Here is a 26281-nt window from a genome sequence, read left to right as displayed (position 1 = left end):
GTCTGTTTGCTTATTAAACCTACAATGCATTTGTGTGTTTGCTATTTAAACCTTTCACCCTCACAGAAAAGTGAGTGCTTGTATGTTTACACTTCCTGTCCTCTTCCTCTTAGTGGCCCAGACAGTCGGGCCGTGGTTCTGCTTAGAAACAAACTGCTGTGGCAGATACGGTTTCCGCCACCATCAATGCCCCTGTGGGGTGTCACATTGCTCGGGCATTGATGGCTGACCGATTACTATCATAATCTCAGTTCCCACTCCTTCTTATCGCTTACCTACTGAATAAAACATCTGCCTTCCTGCTCAGGGATGCTCACCACCCAAAGTCTGAGGGGGTAAAGACGACTTTTGAAGAGACCTTAACATGAAAATCAATTACTACTGTGTGCAATTAAAATATATTATTGTTTGGGTTAACCCTCTTGCAGGAACAGACCCAATGAGAAGGAAGCAATTGCTGGTCACTTATGTTTGCTTTGTACATAAAAAGTTGTGATAAAATACAAAAGCCCAAAATTCAAGGCCTCTTCCATCAGACTCAAACCCACCCTGCATCAGGTACCATGGTTACTTGCAGTCAAGGCTAAAGAAATTGAATATTCTGTAATGGCCAAGTCAGTCTTATGATCTACACCATAAGATAGACAAGCTTTCACTTAAGGAGACTCAAATGAAGGAAGCAAAATCCACAAACAAGCCGCCAGTGAACGTGGTGAAGGCCTGGCAATCAGTGGTGGGAAATAATTAAGTATGAATACTTTGTTACTTTATTGAAATAACATTTTTCAGGTGTCTGTACTTGAGTATTTATTTTTCTGATGACTTTGTACTTTCTACATTAGAACACTATATCTGTACTTTCTAGTCAGCACTTTGTCAAAATATTTTTATTTCAACCTTCAGTGATGAAGACACAAAGTAAAAAAAGATCAAATAGAGAGAGCTAGCAAAGAGCGATTATGATAAACAGGGCCAGTAGCAACATGGAGGAACGTGAACAAGTGAGCATTAACAACATAGACGCAACAGATTCGAAGAAGTAAGTTACTCCCCATCCATGGCCTTATTTAAGAGAATTTTGTTGTTGTGCATACAAGAATTATTCATGGTCAATGCGTTGTCTTGTGCCAGCCTAAAGACTACCAGCTTCTGCAATTTAAAAATTCTGCATCTAATCAGAAAAAAAACATTTTAAAAAGCTGTAATTTGCAGTTGCTATCATTAGCTAATTTAGTTTTTTTTTCTCATGCAGGACTTGTCAGTCCTATCCTGTCAGAATTTAGCTTGTAGTCAAGCTGTGTCCAGTGATTTTTTTTCTACTCAATGCGAGTCACAATGCAATTTTTACTTTTGTATTTAAGAGCATTTCAGAGTTTGTACATTTTCAAAATTAATTGCATGTTAAATTGCCCGTAGGCATGCATGTGAGTGTGAATGGTTGTTTGTTTATATGTGCCCTGCGATTGGCTGGCAACCAGTTCAGGGTGAAGCCCGCCTCCTACCCGATGATAGCTGGGATAGGCTCCAGCACGTCCGCGACCCTAGTGAGGAGAAGCGGCTCAGAAAATTGATGGATGGATAATTGAATAAGTACTTTACCCGAGTATTTGTTTCAAAAACAAGTATCAGTACTTCTACCTAAGTACAGAGTGAGTACCTTTGCCACCTGTTCTGGTAATGCATCTTTACAATTTGGTGGGGTCTCTGGGATCCAGAATTCAAGTAGTCAGACTGAAAGTTCATCCAAGCATCAGAAATTATGGTTATATTTGATATACTGATTCGTCACTTTGTGGGCGGTGTGGTGCAGAGGGTAAGTCTGCAGCCGGAGGGTCGCAGGTTTGCATCTCTTCCCGAGCGCATGCCATCATTGTGTCCCTGGGCAGCACACTTAACCCACATTATGTATTTAATGACGGTACAGTTCTAAATTATTCAATAAACCTGGTTGAATATGGTTAGCCATTTGCATTAGTTTTCTTTTTCAGATTCAGAAAACTTCATCCCTATATTGTTTCTCAGCACATTGTTCACATGCTATTCTGTTTAGGATGTAGTATTTAAAGGAAGATAGTTACAAGTTACAATTTTCTTTTAAAGTAGTAATAGAAGCGGTGCTGTTCAGCTGTTAAGACAAACCAAGTGGCAAGAAGAGGCAACAGATGAAGGGTGTGAAGTGACAGTCAGCACATCTGTTTTCATAAATAATGCAGCAAGTCTTTAAACGGCAGTTTGTCACGTATTGAGCGTTGCCCACGGAAATCAAGACTGACACAATAATTCCATCAGGGAAGCGGGAAATGGTAACCATGGGGGATGGTCATTGCTCTGTTTGATACACATAATGACGTAATCTATATACTTAAAGCTCAAAGTTTGTGTGTTTGTTTTTAAAGAACCGTCCTCTCGCACGCCCCCGAAACGCTCTCGCACGTTCCTGCACGACTCCAAGTTTTCAACGACCTCTTTAAATACCAAACTAATAATACATATCATGACAGGTAATTCTTACTATTACATGCAACCAAGGACATGTAAAAAACATGCAGAAACATGTACTATAAGGGGGGGGGACTTATTGCAAAACGTGCCGGAACGTGCAAAAACATTCAAAAACATGCAAGAAAACGTTTTTGCTCTAGAAAGTTCTTTGAAAACAGACACACAAAACTTTTGAGTTTTAAGTATGTAGACTAGCGGTTTAGGGCGCCTTAACCCTCTAGTTCCTGCGGAAAGCTCAATTCTCCAAACCTCATGAATAGTTCACATGCAATAATATTGTACACATCAAACAGTTCAAGGTTTTATTGCAATGCTTCAGGATAGACAATATTTTTTGTCATCTTATTCTCTGCCAGTATACACAAATGATTAGCTCTGACAACCCTTGAGCAACCAACATAAAAATGAACCATGAGAAAATCATTGAGAGCGCAAATCCAACCACAACACACAAACTTTTGTGCTTTTAAGTATATAGACGTTGCCTAACGTGCTTGAAGCTATTATTATCACAGGTACTAAAGGTGAGACAGCATTTCTACCCCGAATACCATTTTATAATGATTTACCAGTTCAATTCAGAATGCTTCAGTTTCCAATACCAATTTGTTTTGCAATGAGTATCAACAAGTCACAAGGTGAGTCTTTGAAAGTTGCTGGATTTGATTTGCATTCTCCATGTTTTTCTCATGGTCAGTTTCATGTTAGTTGCTCAAGGGTTGGCAGATCTAATGATTTGTGTATACTGGCAGAGAATAAGATGACAAAAAATATTGTCTATCCTGAAGCATTGCAATAAAACCTTGAACTGTGTACATTATTATTGCATGTGAACTATTCATGATGTTTGGAGTATTGGGGTTTCTGCAGGAACTAGAGGGTTAAGGCACCCGGAGGGCGCATAACCGGCTAGTTTGCTATATAGCCATTGAATAGCGGGCTGAAAAAGAAGCAATACATTTCATTATACTGTATGTCTCAGAAATTATGAACGGAATTGAAGAAAAACACAAATCGTGACACAATGTAAGCTGCAATTACTTTCACTTTTATTATTAAATTGAAAAATACAGAAGCTATCTGTATACAAATCAAATCCTTATTTTCTTTGGGCACTTTGCCTTAAACATTGGGAAACAACAACAACAAAAAAATTATGAAAAAAAAAAACTTTTTGCATGAAAAACAAAGATAGACCCTGGGCAAATCCACAGAACACCATTTAGTTCATTTTCCTGTGATGAGAGGATTTCTCAGCACAACAATGACAGAGTCCCCTCTAAGAAACATTTTAGAGATGTAGCGATCCTTATTCACCGGTTTTGACTTCTTCTTTCCTTTGCCACTCTTGGGAACTTCAGTCCACATCTCCTTCACGTTCTCCAAGACCATATTGCAGTGCCTGAGACAATGATTAAAAAAAAAACCCCACACAGCTTAAATCTGACATCAATAAAAATCTACTTAAAAATGTGCTCACCCAAAATTAATTCTACCCCCCAAAAAGATGTATGCCATAATTTGGTTGGTACCTGTCAAAAGCCTTGACTCTACCAAGCAACTTTTTGTTGTTGCGACAGTTAATGAGGACTTGTGTGTTGTTCTTGACCGACTGGGTGAGCACCGACAGGGGGCCTGTGTTGAATTCCTCCTCTTCACGTTTCTGGAGCTCTTCTGGGCTCATTTCCGACTTGGGCTTTGTTAACAAACTCCTACAAAAACAACACCAAAAAAAGTGTAATTAACTACATACTGAATCAGTCACACTAAATCTGGACAATAAACACTGTACATTCATTTGACTATAGTTATATCATTATAATTATATAACATTACAATTCTAAGCATAATATACGTGATTCGCTGAAGGGGAAATACTTTTTTTTTTTGCACGAATATATTGTATGTGTCGCCACTCAACAAAACACAGTATTGTGGTTAATACATTTGTGGAATAAGACTTATAATTTTACTATCTCCAGCAATCTCACGGTGAAGCCATTTCAGCCAACATTACCAATTTGTGCCGACTGAAATTAATGTCACAACTAACCCTGCGAACGTTGCATAGGCCACGTGACCAAACCCTGAAAACAGGGTTATTCTAACTCTCTAGTTACACATACAGACAGATAATATAACAATGCTCACAGGCATATAATCTTCCTAATTCATGAAACACTTTTATAAAGTTCTATCACAATGTTCTTCCACTACTCTTTTTTTTTTTTAAGCTTTCAGAAGCCGTGGCCCAATGGTTAAGATCATCGCCTGCCACCGTGGGGGACCTAGGTTCAAGAACCCGACTGGACCACCCCCCCGGACTCACGGCTGTGTTGTCCTTGAGCAAGACACGAATACCCTGAAATTCTCCCCGGGTACTTCAGCTGCCCCCTGCTCCAGTGTGTTCCACTAACATGTGTATGTGTTCACTGTGATGGGTAAAATGCAGAGAACAAATTTCTTGTGCATGCATCGCAAAATTCAGCTAACAATTCCAAGGTATAGCTAAGTGTGGAACTGGTTCCCACCGATTACCAGGTTCCCTCTAGTGGTATGCAAAAGAATCACTAAATCAAATACATTTACAAACCAATACATTTAAAAACAATACAATCAAACATTAGAACGACGCTTATATCAATTCAGAATACCATCTTAAAAGTTTTTTTAAATTCACCACAGTACATTGCTTACTTCTGAAATTCAATACATTTTTAAGTTCAGCTGTATTTATCTTAAAGTACAACACATTTGCATTTAATCTTTGCTTTCATTTAACTGATGTACAATACATTTTGTTCGAACCATTATTTCTTTAATTTCCTATATTTATACAGCAGTGTTAATGTTACAGTAGCTAAGAACAATAAATTTAAGTATTATAGCTACCACTTTTTTGTAATGCTTATTATGTTACTGTATTTTTTTATATATTGTAATGATGATGATATTTGGGAAGTTAGGAGGTGGTACTTGAAATATAAAGTTTGATATCTGAGATGCTCATAACCAAACTTGCGATGGTGCTACAAACAGCAGAAAATGAAATCTAGCCACCCCACTACTACAGACACATAATAATAAACAACATATTTAATCCTATATCGAGCGAATGTAAATTCATAAAACACAGAATATCATCGCCATAAAAGCTCTCAATAGAATATCAAAATGCTCGCAGAAATGACTTAAGTAATGCTACTAGTAGCATTATCTATTAGCATACGAAAAAGATGAGCGTCGTGTTCTTCGGACCTTGAAAGTTGAAACTAAAGCGTTGTGAGAGTTAAGCGCTCTCTTTTCCATATATTTATAAACAAAGCGGACACAGCCATAGAGTACTAAATGATAATAGGACCTAAATGGTATACAAAGAACAGGTTAGCTCCGGCTATGTGGCCTTTGCTAATACTGGCAGCACTGCTAACATTTACAAATATCACTACAATTACAAACGATGTTAGTTTTTTTTTTTTTAGAATGGAAACTCTACGAGTGTAGTTATTAGCGCGTCTCCACGGTCTTTTATACAACCAAAAATACCCACATGATTGCTGATCAATGTATTTGTAGCGCTCACGTTCCGACTCCCACCGTCAGTGCAACGATTCCTACTTGATCGCGTGGGGACTGAACTACTTCCGGGTGTTACGCGCCTGAAATTTCCACAACGTCCGGGTTGTTTTAGTACGTCACTGTTTCAAAATGTACTGCACTGCAAACCTCGATCTAATGATACAATATGTATTTCGGTGTATATTTCACTCTTTATTGTATTTGATATATTGTTAGATAAATATTGTTAAACAATGCTAACCTCGATCTGACAAACACTAAATGCCTTTAAATTTGAGATTTTTGCACTTGCCCTCATGGTTGTGGCCTGCGGGTGAACCGGAGCCTATCCCATCTGATTTGGGCGAGATGGGGGTCACACCCTTGACTGGTCACCAGACAGTCACGGAGCACATATCACAGACAAACATCCCGGAGATGGTACCTACAGAAAATGCAAAACTCCGCACAGGAGGGCCTGAGCTGATATTCGAACTAGTGAATTATTGACAGTGAGGCAAACGAGCAAACTACTCATAGTTTAAACCCGTGTAGATGCACCAACCACACCTATACCTTCAGTTAAGTAATCCAGAAAAAAACTGTCAAATTGATACTAAAATCCCAAACAGATTAGTCTTTTTTCTTCTTCTGCTGAGACACAACAAGAACTGAGGAAAATGTACGTGTGAGTGACCAATGACACAAGAGAGATTGGGGATCCAGACTACGTTACCCACAAAGTTTGTCATGAGACATGAAGAGATTAGCTTTCTGGTAGGAGACAGCCAGGCGGCTGAGAGTGTGCACCCCATTCACCACAGCATCAAAAGGTGGCAGATAAACCAGTTGAGACCACTTTGTGTGGATAATAACAGCCTGTGTGCTGTTGAGTGTGAGTTTGATTTAGATCTCAAACTGATGCTCTCAGCAGCCCTGAAAAAAAAAAACCTCAGTGTTGTTCTTTATATTTGTAGCAATCGAAATGTGTTCCAATTCTGCAAATATCAGACTTTCCTGATTTAAATAGTCCAAAGACATTCACCCAAAACCACAAAACATAGTGAACAATTTATACCCTGTATTATAAATGTACTTTATTCAGATTGATATGAATGTTCGTAATTATATAAGAAGTGTCTCATGCAGGTTTACTATTAACACTTTTCCACCACTTAATTTGTTTCAGGCATAATGATAATAAATACTGTATATCTAATAACACTATGGGTAGAAAATAGATTAATATGCAAACCTACAAATCGTCAATGATGGAAAAAAAAATCAACATTGTTACTTCATCCTTCTTTTACAGGTGTAATGAAAATTCATATAGGCAAAACTGCTGCAATTTAACACCCTTTCTCACTCACTAAATTATGATACAGTATTAGTATTTAGCAATATAAACGTTCATGAAATAATAAGACTATTCTAAAATTAAAAACTTCCCATGAACAGCACATTCATGACTCTTTAAATCAAAATGATTATTTTACTAAAACAAAATACAACCATGTGGAATAGGTTGACATAAAATGGTAATGAAAGATTAATTTTTTTTATAATGCAGAAAAATGCACAATGTACAGCCAGTCACATTACAAATAATTTCATCATACACAAAATTTGTTTTTAACTGGTGCTCACCAAAACAGCCTTCAAGCCCTTCTTTGTGCTCAGCAGTGACAAATTTAACAACACACACAAAAACGTCACAACATTGAGCCTTTAATGAGCCATATAGCCGACTGTACACTACAATCACTTCAGATTTTAACCAATTCAAGACCAAAGCTTTTACATGATTAAAGTTCATGCCACATATTAGTTTTTAACTTAGATTTCTTGATTTAATTCCTTTTATTTGCATTAAAAACAATGCCAAAGGATGCCTATGTAGTATTTGTTTACGGATAAAAAAGGTAGCCTACAGATTAAATTTTGTCTTTTTTTTTTTGGTTTATTTTTCAATACAGATGCAAATGGTATAGATTATTAGTCTTAAAACAAATGAATATCAATCGTACCATTAAATTGAGCATTTTCATCAGATATTTTATACTTTTAACAACTAACTAAAAATTATTGGAATTTAAACAAAAATCGATACACTTCAAACTATTTCAGAACTCGAGCACAAACACACACAAACTATATATATATATTTACATTTAAAAAATTCCCCCCTATTTGAAGCCATTTAAGTTTTAAAACTTCATTCGGGGGCCATAATCTATTAAAAAACATTATTGAACCGTTCCGAGTGACTGCTCCTTGGCAGAAATTGTCCGTGGGGCGTCTTGTTGGTTGACTTTGAGTCATAACACGGCATTTTGTTGGTGTAGAAGAAGTTGGCTCGCCCTGAGATCATGCGGAGAGAACTTTGATCTTGCAGAGAACAGGTGCTGCAGGTCGGGATGGATGTGGAGAACGAGTCGGTGCCAGATTGTCGTCGCCATGCGGTTTGCGCACAGCTGAGTCCAACATAGGACATCTCGTGGCGGGCTTGCACAAAGCTGCTCGTACCGGAACCGCCTGGGCTCGCGCACACGGGTCGTGACGAGCGAGGGTGCGCGCTGACGCGATGCTCTGCTTCCACTGGTGCTGGGAGCGGCATAAATTGTGGCACCGGCCAGTAAAAGGAGCTGGTGGACATCACGCGAAGCTCAGCTCCTTTGGGTGCAAACGAGGTCCCGGTTCCGGGACCAAGTGTGGTCCTGCGCCGTAGCTTTCCGGAGGTGCTTCCGACGAAGACGTCCTCGCTGCACGAGTCCAGCATCCAGTAGCTGCCTTTACCAGGATCGTCGTAATGGCGCGGCACTTTGACGAAACACTTGTTCAGACTCAAGTTGTGCCGTATGGAGTTTTGCCATCCGCGTCTGTTGTGTCTGTAGAAGGGGAAGTTGTGCATGATGAACTCGTAGATGCCGCTCAGGGTGAGACGTCGTTGCGGACTTTGGCGGATGGCCATCACAATGAGGGCATTGTAACTGAAGGGAGGTTTGTCCGCTTTATGGCCGCTTTTCTCGCCTTGATCATTCATCACTGGGTTACTATCGACAGGTGCGCTCCGGTCTTCGAGGCTGGATGTCTCGCCGTTCTTCCACAACAGGCTGCTGATGCTGAATGAAGACTTGTTGCAAAAACCCTGCGGAGTCTTGGAAGTCTCCATGTTTGGACTGGGAAAATCAATTACAAGAGCGGTTGCAAGAAGACGTGTGGTGAGGACAAAGTCTTGATTCAAAGTGGCTCAGGAGCTCAGACTGCCTCTTTTGTTTTTTTTGGGGGGGGGAAGCAGCGCGGTACCAAAGGCGCATGACGTGATCACACTTGTTGCCAAATGTGCCAAAATTACAAACTTGCCACGTGACATATTCATTGGCTGTTTTTTTTTTTTTTTGGGGGGGGGGGGGGGGGCATCCTAATTGACCCCTTTCCCCCCCATACCTACAAAGGACATTTGAGGGCCTGACAGTATACTGGACATGTAATGTAAAAGCTAAATTGTGGCTTTTCGTCCATGAATAATGAATAGGCAACATGCTTATTTGATTTTTCATGTACAAATGAGCATGTAAATATCACGTGCAATTCAAGCCTGTTGCATTTATTTGTATTTCTGCTGCATCCACGTCCTCGCTGCATTTACATCTTTGCACACACTCACCAATGTAGATAAGCATTTTTGTTTATTATTTTTTCAATTCTACTTACATTTTCACAATTCTTGGGACTTATTGGGCTAATTGGGGACCTCAGGTATCGAATTTTGTGCCATATCATGTGCAAATGTGTTCATATGACAATAAAATTCCTTGAATTTGTTTATATACATTGGCTGACCACTGTATTGCAACGGTGTACCTAATATTGAGAGCATAACCACATAAAATTTATCCATCTATCCATTCTCTATACCGCGTATGCTCACTAGGGTCGCAGGTGTGGTGGAGCCTATGCCATCTGACTCTGGACTCTGAGGCAGGGTACACCCTGAACTGGCCGCCAGCCAATCGGAGGGCACATACATAAGCAAACAACCATTTATACTCACATTCACACCTACGGACAAATTAATGTCTTCAATTAACCTACCATGCATGTTTTTGGAATGTGGGAGGAAGCTGGAGTACCTGGAGAACTCCACACAGCCCAGATGCCTGCAGCCCAGATTGGAACCCACGACCTCTACGCTATGAGGCGGAGTTAATTTTTGTGCAATCTAATTTGCATGTGCTTTTAAACCGTAAGCGTCACTTAATGAGGAAAAAGCAGCAGTTTGTGAAGAATTAAGCTCAGGAATGGTAACTGGCATTTAGTCCATTTCTACAATAACCGTATAATGTAAACGGTCACATTTTAAACTAATGTAAAGAAGGTAATGGTTGACACGTTGACCATAGAATGTCCAATTCTGTCGATAAAATGATACCAAGTCTATATTAGAAACAAGTCATTGTTTAATAACAAAACTGGGTGGAAAAGACAGCTAGTAAGAAGGAATGAAGAACAAACAATATTCACAAGATGTCTGATAAAGATGCCAAGGACACTATTCTGTCCATCTATGTCCGCAGTGAGGGGCTGTGCAAACGTAGTACAGTCTCATAGCATCCTGTGTAGGGAGGCACACAATGTATAATCAGAAATGAAAACTGTAGAATACTTCACTTAAAGACCACAATGTATCCCAACGAACATCCCCTGATCATTTATGGTACTGTAACACATATCTGGACCCAAAAAGTTGGGATATAACAAAAACATAAGACGTTCAATAAATGATCAGTTAGTTCTTTATATGAGGACATGATTACCTCAGCTTTCATGCTGTGTGACTGGAAGAACACTGCCTCCTTGTGACCACATCTGGGGAGAGAGCCGGCGCAAACGCAGCGTTATAACATGCAAACAATTCAGTGCTACGTCTCCTGAGTAATTCCACAACGTAAATACATTTTGAGCCTTCAAGAGCATCAATGGACTTGTTCTCAAGCTATTTTTACCACTTTAAATTGGTTAATAGTTCTGTTAGTCATTCACAAGACCTGTTTTTGCGGTCCCTAAAGTACGTCTTGAAATGGGGAAAGGGATTTTTAGACATGCGGCTCCTACAGCATGGAACCTCTTGTAGGAAAAATTGGGCCTAAGGGACCGGATCCCTTTAAAAAAAAATTAAAAGTCAATTGAGAGGGGTTGGATTATGATGAAAGAGGTTCTCAATGCTTTCCTGGAAGAACTTTTCAGATTTCACTGGATATGTTGATGTGCCTTATGTATTTATTTTGTATTGTTTATGTTTGTCTGTATGTTGCTTCCATGACTACTTGTTGCCTTGGACCAGGACACTCTTGAAAGGAGATTTGTAATCTCAGAGGCTTCCCGGTTAAACAATATCAAATTAAATAAATAAAAAAAAAGAAAGAAAGAAAATAATAGACGAAGCGAGGGAAACAGCGATAGTAGCGATTTGTGAAAAAATATGAAATCGACCATAATTCAGCATACGGGATTTCAGCCTGACAGCGAAGGTATGAATCTTTTATAAATAACTATCTTTGATAAATTCTTTGCTGAGCAAAGTTTCCGCTGATGTTCAAACAAGGTAGTACAGTGCTCAATATAAACGAGTACAGGCAAACAGATTTGAAAGAAAATCTTGAGATTCCCAACAGAATCAATGTTTTTTTTGTGGCAGACTATATCTACCACAAAATATTCTCAGAAATGTTGGCCATCGATCGCAAATGTGCTTTGGCAATGTGTACACATGAAACTGCCAATGTTGCAAAAAGCTGCACGCAAGCTAAATTTTAGATGAAAAAAATCAGATTCACAAGAATTTGACAATGCGTGTGTCAATGTATCATCAAGAAAAAAGGATAAACTTACTATTCAAAGGGAGAGGATTTATTTCTGTTAAGTACTGTATAGATTGATATACAATGGTTAAAACTTACTTGGGGCAGGGATGGTCTTCTGTCCTTGGTAACGTTGGATCTTGAGATACATCAGCAATAATTTGTGTCAATTCACTGCAGAAAGGGGGGAGAGGATAAATGTTGGTGAATAGTGAAGAACGTCTATCCATCCATTTACGTTTGGTAAATGGATGGATAGACTTACGCTTATCCTCACTAGGGTGGCGGGCGTGCTGGAGCCGAGCCCATCTGAGTCTGAGCGAGAGGCGGACTGCACCCTGAACTGGTTGCCAGCCAATCGCAGGGCACATATAAACAAACAACCTTTCTCACTTACATTCACACCTACGGACAATTGAGAGTCTTCAATTACCCTACCCTGCATGTTTTTGGGATGTGGGAGGAAACTCATGGACGCATTGGGAGAACATGCAAAATCAACACACGGGAGGCCAGAGTTGAACCCGGGTCCTCCTACCCTTTTTTTTTTATTTAAACAGCCTTAAACAAGTAAGCACAACAAAAAGGAGAAAACATACTTAGAGCACGCCAGAGATTGTAAATAGGTAAAGAGTTAAATAAGTGAACTTGAACTTCTTTTCAAAACGGGTGTTTGCTTTTAACAAGAAAATAAACAGCCACTCTAAAGTGCGTTTACTTGCACACATCAAAATACACAGTTGAAACTACAACATTGTTCATACTTACTCAACCTCATGGGTAATCTTGTTGACATAAATACAGCTGTTGTCCGCCTCTTGCTGGTAGTCACAATTCCTACACTGTGAGAGGGGATGATTTCAAAACTCATAAACTCATAAATTCTGATATTTGCATGATCAACGAGCAGCCGTATGCGTTTCTGAAGTAATCTCAGATTATGGAGTTTGGTTTGGACATTTTGGAATTACTTTAATCGAGTGAACGTACCGACAAGAACTGATTTAGCATCTATTATGTTATGTGACTGGAGCAATAAACTCCCACGTACTTACCGCGTAGAGCAAGATCCGATTCTCTTTATCTTCTTTTGGATACAACATATTGTTACTGAAAAATAAAGCAGATCTAATAAGACAACCCCTCAATTGAAATATCTACCACAGATGATGCAGTTATTCAAAATCCCTCCGCGTAGCTTTCACGTTTTGGAAACTCGCTTGTTTACACACGCAACACAAGCTCACCATTCTTGACAAAAGCGGATCCCCACAAAGCCGGGCTCGTATGTCCCGGTTTCCAAATCCATTTGAAGGACTGTTGTTTGAGGATAAAAAATAAAATGCTATCGAAAGTAAACCGATTTCAGTGACGTTACAAGGTTTCTCTAGCCTTGAGACGAGCACAGCATAGCCATTACCGCTTCGAGAACAGAACAAGTGCGCATGCGTGTAATTTTCTGAAAGCCTTTCTATTGGGACATCGCCCTCCAGTGGTTGGAGGTAACACTTGCAACGGAAGTCATATTCAACAATGAGGAAACCGTGACGGTACTCCTCGAGGAAGTTCATTTATTAACATACACTACATGTACTATATTTTAATTTGAAACTTATACACCATATAGACCCATTAAAACGATTGTAAAGTACTTAAAACAGCCAAATGCAACCTAATTTCTATACAGTGTTGAAAATAACAATGCCATATTTCTTATTTAATGTTATTATTATTTTTTTTAAAGAAATATATAAAATAATATATAATATATAAATATATATAATATATAAATATATAAAAGAAATATATTTTTTAAAGAAATATATAACTTTGTTAACCTTAGTTGTATACTATGATCATTAAAATTTAAAAACTAAAATCATGAAATATTTCTTCAGTGTGTGTAGTGGATCTATATTGTATGAAATTCACTTTTTGGTTTGAACTCCTGAAATAAAATTCCCACAATATTCAAATTTATTGAAATGCACCTATACATGCCTGCCGTGTGGTAAATATCCGTATGAATAATATTATAATTTATATAAATATGCAATATTGTGATTTAAAATAAATGATAAAATGATATGTAATAAAATACATTATGTTAAATAATGAAAAATAAACATGGAAAGGAAACATTGGTTGTGTGTAACTTGACTGGAGATGTACACTCTGTAAGACTCAGAAAAAACATACAATCTTACTTCCTTCTTTGACTTCTACTTCCTCCCACTTTTTTTCTGATAAACATACTGTGAATCAGCCCACAGTCAGCCCACAGTCAAGCTATTTATTTAAAATATACAAAAAATGTTGCACAGGTCTGTCTATTGTGGTAAAAAAATAAACGTTTAATGCAAATTAATTGATGTTAAAGTAACATGGGATACACCTTACGAAAATGATGCAGTTCCCTAAAAAGTCCCTAACATGCAATGTACTGTTTGTTAATTGATTTAATGGAAAAAAAAACCTAAATAAAACAGACAGGATATTACTTTGTGCTGTTTCTTTGATTACCTTGTTTTTCCATAGATAGCCTACAGAAGGGATTACATACACTGCTGTCCATAGAACTCTGTCTGTTTAGCAGTAGCTGCTGCCCGTTATATATCCCCCTCTCTCCCTTCCCCAAGGCTGAGTCCTTGATCCCTGAGCTAATTCCATGAATCATCCAAATCTAAATCCACTGACAGTGCAGCGGCACACGAAGTTGAGAGTTCAGATTGCTAGAATGAGACCAAGGGATCTCTTAAAAAAGAAGATGGAGGGACTCAAACAAAGCAGCATAATAAGTTGCAAAATGTTTGAGCTACATGCCAGCAGTCATGCAACTCTGGAGTCAGGTTGGCCTTCATCAACAGTGTTCACCATCTGTGTGCCCTTGCACTTGCACCAACGATGCACTGTGCCAACTCATCAGAGGGGACTGTCAAGCCTGGCTGACGTCACCCATCAAGCTGGTGTAATCGAAAGAGACGCTAATCCAAAGCCTGATTGTGGGTCGGGCTGGGAGAGGGAGGATGATGAGACTGACACAAGGAGGGAAGTTCGAAGGGAGCACATGTTGGGGGAGTTGGATTGAAGCCGCACAAGTGAGGCAGGTGCTGTCCTAACCGGAGGAAGGTCATCACGCACATAGCCCCCCCTGCATCCTCATCTCCTGAACATCTCCGAGAGTGTGGAAAGCCTGCATCCAGGCCTCGTCCTGGACACCAACAAGCTCGCTGAGAGCTCCGCAGAGGGGGAATGCTGCGGGAGCTGCTCAGCTCCTTCTGGACCCCCCATTATGCAAAGTGTGCCCACTTTGGAAGAGCCAGTCTTCACCACGGTGGATCTGTGCCAAGATGGAGAAGAAGATGACAGCTATCTGACAGCAAATGAAGGGTAAGAGGAGGCATGGTTTTGTTATAATGGCGGCAGAATTTTCATATTTGACCTTAGTTTGAAACCAAATTGGACAGGTCATCCTTGATGCAAAAAGCTTTATGTTACATCTAACATTATAGAAAAAAATGATAATGATAATCTCAGTCCTGGGTTGCCACTTATCCTATTATGATAATATTACTGTGTATATATATATATATAAATTCCTGCCCTCCTCATGAGACAGATTGTTTAAAAGAAAATTATGTAGTTATGTAAGCATATGTAGTCTTGGCACAATTTATTTTATACAGCAGCTCTGCTGCTATTGTTTCGGTCCTCATTTAGTGTTTTTTTGCACTGTAAACACTGAGTGTGGAGTGAGTGGAAACATACAGGTGTTCAGAGAGAGTGTGTATGAAGGGGATTACATGAATGCTAAGCTTCTTCATAATAGCTCCTGTAAGTTTCCATCCCAGGTGGCACACAAACAGCTTAGTGTGACACACTTGTCATCAGTATCATATCAGAAATTGCTTTTGTTGTATTGTGCACATTCCACAAGTGGGTCAAAAATGGCAGCGTCCGCTCCAAAGCTGATCCGTTTGGGATGAGAACAGATGAGTGTCCTGGTTTTTGGCCAAGCAGTGTTTCTTCATTTGCAATATAATTAATTCTTGCCTGAAAGTAGCATGAACGTTCACATAAACTCCACACAAGCTCAGCTTGACCAAAAAGAGGGTGAAAGGGAAGTTAACAGGAAATGTGTTATCTGACTAACACTTGTCCTCGTCTTCCTCAAAAAAGCTAAGAGCTTTTTACTGAGACACAACGCAATCAAACACAGTCTAAATACAGTGAACCACAGCGTATTTGCAAATTTGCCGATTCACTGATTTATGTATTTGAGGGAACCATAGGCGTTTGTAGCCCATTTTTGGGGGTGCTGAAGCACACTTAAATTGAATCCCAGCACTCCTACAATTCGAGAGTTTCCATATTATTATTTATTTAATTTTTACAAGTGTAAAAAACATACAGTTTGTTACTTGGTTGAAATCAAATATTTGAACAACAAACTAGACTAGCAGCAGCAACATGATCATCATCATCATCATCATCATCATCATCTTTATCTTCATCATCATCAGCAGCAGCAATAAAAGTCCAAAACATAAGTCCAAGGTCAAATTTTTTTTGTGTTCACCATAGGGGTCTGGTTTTTCCAGAAACAAGCAAACTGTTAAATTGTATCAAAAAAAGTTATCTTCCCTCAGAAATTGGGGTTACGGTATGTTTATTATACGATTCCATTCCAATCCTCTTTTGCCGTGCCTCAAGATTTAAATAACTTTTATTGGATTGTTTATTTGCTTTAGTTTTGCTCGTCTTTCAAAAACCTGGGAATGAAATTGCGTTGAAATATACAAATATATGGGCAGCTGTGGCTCAGTTAGTAGAGTGGGTCGCCGGTTCAAATCCTGGCTCCGACTGTCCGTATGTCGAACACCTAATTTGCTCCCAGTGGGCCTGGCAGTGCCTTGCATGGCAGCAGCCACCCATTGCTGTATGAATGTATGGGTGAATCTGAGGCTTTGTAAAGCATTTTGGGCACTGTGATGGTGTAGATAAAGCACTATATGAGTGCAGTCCATTTATCAAAAGAGTGAAATTGGAGGGAACCTAGCTGCCATTATTTGCTGAAAAACCTATTTGCTGTTTTTGTGCTCAGGTCAAAGCAATAACAGTATTGCTGTGGCGCCAACTTGTGGCATCTTGTTGCCAAGGAATTATGTTGAAGTGAGTACAGGAGCTTTATTTAGGACAATAGTAGTCCTTTGCCACAATCTTGTGGCATCTATAGGCAATTATAGTACAGAATAAAACTTTTTTGCTGGGGCATCAATTACTTGGAGATTTTCGCTATTCATGGCCGGGCTCGGTCAATATTCCTTGCTAAGAGGGGGTGTTCACTGTACAGAAACTTGATCAAAATATATGCATACTTACAGCATAATTGTGGGTGTAGTTTGCAGGGGTGTAAAAACTGCATTGCATTGCAGTGTCTGTGCAGGTGTACCTAATATTATGGCTTGTACGGCCATACTGTCTTTTGAATTGTATTTACCTACATCTTTAGGTCGTAAATAGTTACTATTGTGTGTACATCACCCAGTAAGGCATTACATGCCCTGATATAATACACTCATAATCGATGTGAGTACAGATACATGCTGACATGCTCCGTTTATAAATAAACCACTGACTCTGGGCGAGAGGCGGGGTACACCCTGAACTGGTCGCCAGCCAATCGCAGGGCACATATAGACAAAGAACCATGCGCACTCACAGTCACACCTACGGACCATTGAGAGTCTTCAATCAATGTACCACGCATGTTTTTGGGATGTGGGAGGAAACCGGAGTACCTGGAGAAAACCCACGCAGGCATGGGGAGAACATGCAAACTCCACAAAGGCGAGGCCGGATTTGAACCCGGGTCTTCAGAACTGTGAGGCAGATGTGCTAACCAGTCTTCCATCCTTTCGCCTAATCGACAACTAATTGATTATCAAATAAATCAACCATTTTGATAATCGATTAATCGTTTGCAGACATTGTTTAACTTAAGATTGTCCAAATCCTCGGACTTTCAGCCACTCAACTGTAAATATTCTCAGATTTCTGTAGTCCTCCATGCAAGCAGAGCTATTTTTGTGTTTAATCACAATAAGATATTTGCGAAGATCTGCTTTTACTTCGGAAAACAATGATGAACATTTTTGCTTATATTCTGACATTACGTACCAAAAGAGTCGCTGAAACACAACCAATTTATGTTTGTGCATTTTCTGCACTGTTAATTTGACATAATGCCGTTTTTTAATAAAGAAATGTAAATTTAAAAATGTTTTTATCATTTCATTTGTTGATTAATCAAAAAAAATAATTGACAGATTAATCAGTTATTAAAATAACCATTCATTGGAGCCATAGTTGCTACATTCCTCAATAATCTCTGTTCTTTTGTTCAGTAACAAAATATCTCCAAAATATAGAGGTTATTGGTAGACTTCAAAACATATCTTTCTAAATAGCTATAGCTAAATTTTGCTGTTACCATATGCCATGCAAAAAGTCCCCAAAGAAGATTCTATATAAAGTAACACAGATGAGATTTGTCTTTCAGCTGAGATGTCATTAAGGAGTTAGCACGATTTTAACAGATTGCGTGTTACACCATGACTCCGAAAGTCAACAAAGTATGAGTAAAGCAGGGACAGAGCCAGAGAGACGGCAATAAAAAAAGAGAAAAAGCAAGTAGTGAGGGATAAAAAAAAGAGGATTCAGACAGATCCTCTGTCTTTCTTTATCCCCCTCTCAGTTTTTATGTACACCCCAAAGAGATTGAAGTTATATGGAGCTGGAATGAATTACTTTTTAAAGTGTCTGCTGAACACACCGCGGGCTCCACATCAGGAATCTTCGTGAACTAAAGATAACAGGGGACCTTGGCGTGTCTCACATCCACTATCATGTTTGGAGAGCGCAGCAAATGGTCTGTGGCAGATGAAACGCGGCCGCCACACTCCTACCCTCTTTTAGACAGAGGGCTTGGATTGCATGTGTTCAGAATGGCTCGTTGTCACAACATGAATTATGAGCAGCAGCAGACATAATCCATTTTTGTGCAAAGCTCTGTTTGACTCTGCACTAATCTGCAGTGTGTGCGTGTGTCACAGGAGATACCATGTGATGACACACACGCAGGCACAGCCACGTAATTCACTTAGTCTGGCAGCTTTAAAAATGTAGCAATGACCACAAGCCTGGGAACACAGAGCCTGAGAGCAGCTGAGATTTAGCTTGAAACACGACGACATGTGCTGTTTAACGTTTTATATGAAAATAAATGTTTCAAGAACTTGTGTGAAGAAATTTCTGAGCCTCACAGATTTGGAAGTGTGTGTTGATGGCAATAGCATCAATGGCATGATCTTTTCCATCCCAAACTATTGCAAATTTCATGAAGTGAGGAATGTAACTTACACCACACAGTTTTGGGTTACAGAGTGCATTTTCTTTCCAGTCCAGTTCTGGATTCTGGGGGTTTCCGAAGGGCCCCCAGATGACATTCCTTCTAATTACGAAGGTTTCTAAGATTAATTTATCACGTGACTTCAAAAAACTGCTTGTGGTTATGTCGAAAGCTTCATAAAGTTGTTAGAAACTACCTCAGTGAGCCTTTTTGCTGCTTTATGTTGGTGATGGCATGATCACCAGGAGATAAACTTTATTTTAAGGCAAGAAAGTGTTCTGGGAAGGTTTTGACATCCAGTAAATATACTTTTGTTTTATGGTGTACACAATTCTACTTTATGTTATAATGCTTTTGATGTGTCTGCAGAGGGATGGAGGAGCTCAGCGGTCAGGATTCAAATTCTGAAGATCTGCGAAGGAAGGAAAAACGATTACCTTTCCAGGTACCTGTTATCTTTATTCTGGTCATGTGACGTAAAATTCCAAAATGCCACACTTGGCACGGTGGTGATGTGGTTTTCTATCGGAACTCCGGCTTCCCCTCACATTCCGAAAACAATGCAGGTTAGATTAATTGAAGACTATACAGTCAATTGCCTATAGGTGTGAATGAGTGTTTGCCTGTTGCATGTGTGCCCTATTACCAGTCCAGGGTGCACACAGCCTCTTGCTAAAGGTCAGGATAACTGGTAGAAAATGGATGGATTTGGACACATGGAAACCTTTTTGTTAGTGGTTTACTTTTGCGTCTCCATCAAAGTACAATCCGATCTAATGAGATGCATGCAATATGAGTTATAATGAAAATGTTCACTTTTGACCGACACTGTCAGAGAGGGATTCATTAGACAATGTGTGTATCATAGTTTACAGTGGAGTAGAACAGCACTGCATCACACTGAGAACTGTTATTACTACTTTCATCTCATTTAATGACACAAGTCACTTTCTTTTGATATTTCCATTGTATTTTATCATTATCATAGCGAAAGAATATGAATTTTATGGTGTAGATGCTCATTATAAAATATTCATGGCTTGTATACTGGATCTCATTTGATTGTGTTCCTATTGTGCTTAGAAGGGAGGTAGTAGGCATAAGGCAAGACAAAATCATAACAGAGATGTAACATTGACTGACCTGTTAGGGTAATTTCAGTCTCTTATTTAACTCGTTAGACTGTTTACGCTAAGACAATACAAATGCCTACTTACCCTCAGCTGAACTTACTTCAATTGCTACGCTTCTGTTAAGTGTTCGATCACTCCCCCATCTCTTCCTACAGATCTTCCCTGATCCAGTCGAGGTAGTTCTTGGCCCAGAGACGTCTTTGAACAGCTTGGCTCAGAACCACCAGAGGGAGCGTCTACCCTCCATCGTTGTGGAGCCCACTGAGTTGAGCGAGGTGGAGAGCGGAGAACTACGCTGGCCCCCAGAAAACATCGACATGGGCGAGGATGAAGAGGACCTCTTCTTGGAGCAGTGCATCCCCCCAGCCAACATTGCTGACTGGGGAGAGGAGGATGAGGAGGAGAGAACATCAGTTTTTCTGAACCAGCAGCAAGGATTGACACTCATTGGTGAGTTGGATATGTTTTAGATTTGGGTTAGGGTTAGTTTTAGGGGGTTCTATACCTATACCCTCATTAGTGTCGTAGGTGAGCTGGACTTTGGGGGGAGAGGCAGGGTACACCCTGGACTGGTCGCCAGTCAATGCAGAGCCCATTTTTCACACACACACAAACTTTCACACCTATGGACAATTTAATCTTCAATTTTTATGTTTTTGGAACATGGGAGGAAGGCAGCGTACCCACTGAAAATGCACACAAGCACGGAGAAAACATGTCAACTCCACATAGGAAGGTTTGAGCCAAGACTGAACCCTGGACCTTAAAATTGTGAGGCAATTGTGATAACCACATTGCTCACCATGATGCCTGTTTCCATTTTTAACCATTTCAGAAAGGTTTTCTCAAGTTTTATAGAGTGTTTTCTCCCAGATCTTTTGGGAGAACATTGATCTCTGAATCTGAATAATTTTGACTGAACAACTACGAATAAGTACAAATGAATTATAGTTATTTAACACATTGTGACACTTTCATGTGGCAGCTTTTTGATGTGAGGGAGGCTGCCGTTTGTGATCCCGTTGGTAGTTTTTGGCAGACTTTCTGTTGGCAGCAGAGTACTAGCCGTGCCAAAGGTGATGGAGGATGGTCCGTGTACTCTCCACCATAAACACAGTGGAAAATAACAGGATTGGATAGCTGAAGCTGACTTGCCTCAATCTTCCAAGGCAAAAAAGGCATTAGTGCGGCTTCATTATGTTATTGGCAGATCCGACATAAAATCCCTGGAAAACCAGACTCTGAGGAGCTTGAAGCTTTGGACTGTTTCCACAGACACGCTGATAAAAGTTGGAGGAGGGATCGAGTTGGGCGAGTTGGGTGTGGGAGGAGTTACTCTTCCTAAAATCCATGACTATCCCTTTCATTTCCTTTACACATTGCTGTGGAGGTCAGTCTGCACCAACTGCAACTTCCTGCCTCTTGCCCGAAGATAGCTGGGATAGGCTCCAGCATGCTCGCGACCCTAGTGAGGATAAGCGGTACAGAAAATGGATGAATGGATGGCTGAATAACATCCACATCAATGTGTGATCAATGGTAGGTGATTTCAGGAGGAGTCACCTATGCCTTTAATTCCTCAGGAGATTGAGGCGGGCCAGCCTCAGCTTTCGACTGTGTTTGCGGTGGAATGTACACGGCTCACCGCCATCACCATGTGGTTTGTATACAGCTGTATCAAAAGCAGAATGTGTATTCTTTGAATGTAGGAGGAAACTGGGAAATTGGAGAAAATCCACACACACACTGGGAGAAAAAAAAACTCCACAAAAAGTTCAGATCCGAGTTTCAAACCCAGAACCTTTGAATGTGAGGCAGGTGAGTTACAGTACCGTGCTGCCCTACTCCAAAGTCATTGGTAGGAAAATCCATCCATCCATTCATTTTCTGAGCCACTTCTCCTCACTAGGGTCACGGGTGTGCTGGAGCCTATCCCAGCTATCATCGGGCAGGAGGCGGGGTACACCCTGAACTGGTTGCCAGCCAATCACAGGGCACATACAAACAAACAACCATTCGCACTCACAGTCACACCTACGGGCAATTTAGAGTTGTTAATTAACCTACCAAGCATGTATTTGGGATGTGGGAGGAAACCGGAGTGCCCGGAGAAAACCCATGCAGGCACGGGAAGAACATCCAAACTCCACACAGGCGAGGGCGGGATGTGCTAACCAGTTGGCCACCTTTCCCATTCACTTTCCAATTTTCTGTTTTGTAGACCTACAGTCAGATGAGTTTCGAGATGACACCCCCACACTTCCACCAAGCTGTGCTCCGGCCCTCAACCGAAACCTCTGAGGACCCCGTGAGGAAACAATAACAAGTTGACACTGACAATGAAAGATTATGCGTGTGAGCTGAAAGACTAAACAGCATTGCTGAAAAAGGAAAATATGCTCAAGTGCTGATAAGCAGCCAGTGAAGCTTACAGAGAAGCCATAAATGGGCATGTCTGTACACTTGGCAACATGCTGATGAAGATAATCACACAAACAGAAATGGTAAAATGCAAATATTCACAGAACATTACCCTTTTTGTGTCTTTTTTCAACTTTTAGTCATTGCTTCATGTGTGATTTTACTAACTCCCACTTTTGAAGGCCAGTGAGTCATAGTGCTAAAAAAGGACATGCTTGTGTTGAAAGAGGACATGCTGGTGTTGCATATTGTACTGTTCCCCAAAGATCCCTAAACCTATTGAACTCTATCATCAACCGTTTTCTAACCCAATGGGGACTTCTGTGGATATTTAGAAGATAAATCTCTATCACTCATGAAACAGTCACATCATACAGTGTATATGGGGTCAAAGCTTGTAACGTAAAAGCATTTTAAGAACTGTCCTTTCATTTTGAGTTAAAAGAGGCAGCTCGTGTTTATAGATCAATTCAGATAAAACTGAGAACTACAGTTGTGCATTGCTATGGAGATTCATTTGAGTTTGTGTCTAGGCTGACCTGTGAATATAATGTACATATAATTATGTCACTGTATAAATCATTGCAATAAACCTGTCAATTAAGATATTTTGCCCCAGTTGCACAATCCATGATTTGTAATGTATAGATATTCACAAAAATATGATTTTGAATAAATTGAATAAATGAAAATTATATACATTGCATTACATCTTTCAAATGTTCTTTGCATGGAAAGAATGATATGAATTTCTCTTAAAATATACATTCGTAATCTATTTTACATACTTTTTCTGGTGATTGATTCATGGGAAAATTTAGAGGATGCCTCATTTTGCTGTGAGTTCCGCTGCTCCATTGTGAAATCACCCCGCTGTGAATGAGCAACCATGTTTCTAAGAAACCCGAGATTGGAATTCAGAACGGCAGAAGCGTGAGGTGGACATGTGTTTGCCACTAGTCCGACATGCTGCCACAGTACAGGTACAGCTAAAAAAATTTGAATATGGTAGAAAAGTCTATCTATTTAAGTACTCATACATACAGATTCATCAAACACTTGGGTAAAATTATTTTCAGAGGGCAAATTCCTGCCGAATAGCTACATATAAAAATCATTTTAATTGCTTGATTGTTTGTTACTGTCACGTACGTGGTTAGGGCGAGGGCGAGTAACGCAAGGCAAGAACATGGTGGACCCAATTGCAAGGAAGCAGGGAGGCAAGGCAGGAGTGCGGGAGTCTCAAAATAATAATATTTAATCTTCAAAAAGGGAAAACTGAACAAAGTCCCACAACAGATACCAAACCAAAGTAACAAAGAAACACTTGAATATCTAAAACTGGAAACAACCTATGACCTGTGAGTAAGACGTGGAATAGATAGGGAAAATGACATCTGACAATGACATACCGCAATGATAAAGACAACTGATGACTATGACATGGCAAAGACATGTGACAACGACAATGCACCGACAAGAAGTGAAAGAAACCAGGGAACTAAATACAAACAGATAGACGAGACAACGAGGAACACCTGGACAAGACATGAGTGGCTGGAGAGAGCTGATTGGTGGACACAAAGTAGACGAGAACAGGTGGACACAACAACTTAATGAGCACACGACAAACATGGAACACAGGAAAACATGGAACAAAACTAAACACAACCCAAACCAAAACACAGACCATGACAGTTACATGATACAAGAGATGGTGAACTTTGTTTTTTCATTTGATGGAAGCTATGATAATCAATATTATATATATATATATAATGAAATATTTCACTGAATATGTGTAGTGCATCTTTATGAGTATCACATTTTGAATTGAACTACCAAACTAAATAGAGCTAATTCTAATGTATTGAGATGTACCAGTATTTCTTGTATTTTACATTTTATTTTTGAATGACCAGGAAGTAATTATAATGATTGACTGATTTAATTACTCAAGTGAAAAATATAACAATAGAAATAGCAGGAAGAGGAGAAGAAGAAATTAGGCCGACAGCTAGTTGAGCTGCTTCTTCATGTTGCTCATTGCTACCCCCCACAGGTCAATGTGGCTACTACACCAGGTCATGTTTGCACGCAAAGCCCTGTTTATGTAAAAATATTGAAAATCATTTCATCAATCCATCCATCCATTTTCTGAGCCGCTTCTCCTCACTAGGGTCGCGGGTGTGCTGGAGCCTATCCCAGCTATCATCGGGCAGGAGGCGGGGTACACCCTGAACTGGTTGCCAGCCAATCGCAGGAAAATCATTTCAGTAATGTGGTAAATTATATATCAGCGAATACATACAATTCAATAAAAAAGTTGAATTGTACTGTATGTATTGCATTTATACAGAAATTGCACGAGAAAGTACGGCATAACCTCTAAGAATAACCATATCTTGTGTCTTGTATTAATTTTTAACACGGTCATATAAAAAATGTGTGTGTGTGTGTGCGCGCGCCGCGTGTATGTGTGAGTCTTCGGCTATAAGACATTGCAAAAGAAGTAAAGCCCATAACTTCCTTCCACCATAAACACGTGTGATATCAACAGCCAAGTGAAGCCATAAGTTGAACTTGCTGAAGACGTATAGTGTTTGTGAGGTGGAGAGTCATTGACATGGGTCATGATCAAACATCGCAATGGATGAGGAGGATGGAACGTTCATCCTTCCTTTAAATAACTCACAGAACAATTATAATAGCTTTTTCTATGAGAAGGAACCATATTTGATAATGGATGCAACGTGCATCACTATGAAGCAGTAAAACCATGTGATTAAATTCAACTCAATAAAATGCTGAAAGATAAAAAACAAGCATGCACGTATATTGTAAAAATCTGTCTGTTGTGTTCTTTAGCAATAATTTAATGTTTATGTCCAAGTTGTCAGTTTCTGTCCCAGAGAGGAACAAAATTGGGTATTATATCTTGCATCTGCTTGCATCTAAAAGTTCTGATTAGATACAACAAAAGAAAACTGTATGATACTGGTATAGCATGATGATTATTTACTTTTTCCTGGCATTAAAATAGATGTTAATTGGTGCCCAGAAAGGTGTTTAAGTGCTTTACTCATTGCAATTTTGTATTTTTGCTCAAAAAGTATGACTGTAGACCCTCAAAAACTGCCTTTGTGCAATAAAAATCATGGATGACCACCAAATTCCTCAAACTCAACCGCAAATTGGCAATAAATCTGAATTTATCATCATTGGTCCCAAATCACTCCTGCCCTCCACTCGGGATTTCACAAGCTCCATTCCCCACAGATCAGAAATCTCACTTTAATTTTTGACCCCACACTCTCCTTCCAGCCCGACATCTGTCAAATCACCAAAACAGCCCACTTTCACCTACGCAACATTGCCCACCTTTGTCTCAG

The 26281-nt window shown here is 39.7% G+C and overlaps 4 protein-coding genes across 5 annotated transcripts; 1 reads left to right on the top strand and 3 right to left on the bottom strand.

The window, feature by feature from the left end:
* Positions 1-3529: 3529 nt before the first annotated feature.
* snrpd2 (small nuclear ribonucleoprotein D2 polypeptide) lies at positions 3530-6132 on the bottom strand. The gene is made up of 3 exons (XM_061680956.1): positions 6053-6132; positions 4035-4214; positions 3530-3904 (listed from the first exon to the last, which is right to left on the bottom strand). Coding segments are annotated over exons 1-3 (357 nt in total). The 5' UTR covers positions 6055-6132; the 3' UTR covers positions 3530-3729.
* A 2167-nt stretch (positions 6133-8299) lies between these two features.
* foxg1c (forkhead box G1c) lies at positions 8300-9291 on the bottom strand. The gene has a single exon (XM_061682208.1). It carries the CDS (start codon positions 9233-9235, stop codon positions 8300-8302), a length of 936 nt encoding a protein of 311 aa, XP_061538192.1. The 5' UTR covers positions 9236-9291.
* A 1214-nt stretch (positions 9292-10505) lies between these two features.
* On the bottom strand, positions 10506-13355 carry polr2i (RNA polymerase II subunit I). Its single transcript, XM_061681759.1, has 6 exons — positions 13172-13355; positions 12980-13034; positions 12693-12766; positions 12024-12098; positions 10881-10932; positions 10506-10678 (listed from the first exon to the last, which is right to left on the bottom strand). The coding sequence occupies exons 1-6, from the start codon at positions 13231-13233 to the stop codon at positions 10616-10618; spliced, it is 381 nt and encodes a 126-aa protein (XP_061537743.1). The 5' UTR covers positions 13234-13355; the 3' UTR covers positions 10506-10615.
* A 1576-nt stretch (positions 13356-14931) lies between these two features.
* On the top strand, positions 14932-23586 carry lbhl (LBH regulator of WNT signaling pathway, like). Of its 2 annotated transcripts, XR_009768943.1 has the most exons (5): positions 14932-15314; positions 19705-19780; positions 20624-20918; positions 22052-22128; positions 22690-22776. XR_009768943.1 is itself a non-coding variant. In XM_061682241.1 (4 exons), exons 1-4 carry the CDS (start codon positions 15217-15219, stop codon positions 22767-22769), a joined length of 549 nt encoding a protein of 182 aa, XP_061538225.1. In that variant the 5' UTR covers positions 14932-15216; the 3' UTR covers positions 22770-23586. The 2 variants fall into 2 exon arrangements, 1 of the variants encoding a protein (XP_061538225.1); XM_061682241.1 differs by lacking the exon at positions 22052-22128 and having other exon boundaries at positions 22690-23586.
* Positions 23587-26281: the final 2695 nt, after the last annotated feature.

This window comes from Phycodurus eques, chromosome 7, assembly GCF_024500275.1.
Source record: "Phycodurus eques isolate BA_2022a chromosome 7, UOR_Pequ_1.1, whole genome shotgun sequence".
In the NCBI taxonomy this organism is placed as follows: Eukaryota; Metazoa; Chordata; class Actinopteri; order Syngnathiformes; family Syngnathidae; genus Phycodurus; species Phycodurus eques.
Note: the sequence above shows the minus strand (reverse complement) of the source record. Positions and strands in the feature narration are given on the sequence as shown.

Excerpts from the sequence above, each read along its gene's own strand:
- snrpd2 (XM_061680956.1), bottom strand. Across the intron at positions 3,905-4,034 it reads AGAGTCAAGGCTTTTGACAG|GCACTGCAATATGGTCTTGG; the intron begins GTACCAACCAAA and ends TCATTGTCTCAG.
- foxg1c (XM_061682208.1), bottom strand. The coding sequence starts at position 9,235 with ATGGAGACTTCCAAGACTCCGCAGGGTTTTTGCAACAAGTCTTCATTC.
- polr2i (XM_061681759.1), bottom strand. The coding sequence starts at position 13,233 with ATGGATTTGGAAACCGGGACATACGAGCCCGGCTTTGTGGGGATCCGC. Across the intron at positions 13,035-13,171 it reads ATCCGCTTTTGTCAAGAATG|TAACAATATGTTGTATCCAA; the intron begins GTGAGCTTGTGT and ends TTTATTTTTCAG. Across the intron at positions 10,679-10,880 it reads CACACAGCATGAAAGCTGAG|GATGCTATGAGACTGTACTA; the intron begins GTAATCATGTCC and ends CTCCCTACACAG.
- lbhl (XM_061682241.1), top strand. The coding sequence starts at position 15,217 with ATGCAAAGTGTGCCCACTTTGGAAGAGCCAGTCTTCACCACGGTGGAT. Across the intron at positions 15,315-19,704 it reads TATCTGACAGCAAATGAAGG|AGGGATGGAGGAGCTCAGCG; the intron begins GTAAGAGGAGGC and ends ATGTGTCTGCAG. Across the intron at positions 20,919-22,689 it reads GCAAGGATTGACACTCATTG|ACCTACAGTCAGATGAGTTT; the intron begins GTGAGTTGGATA and ends TCTGTTTTGTAG.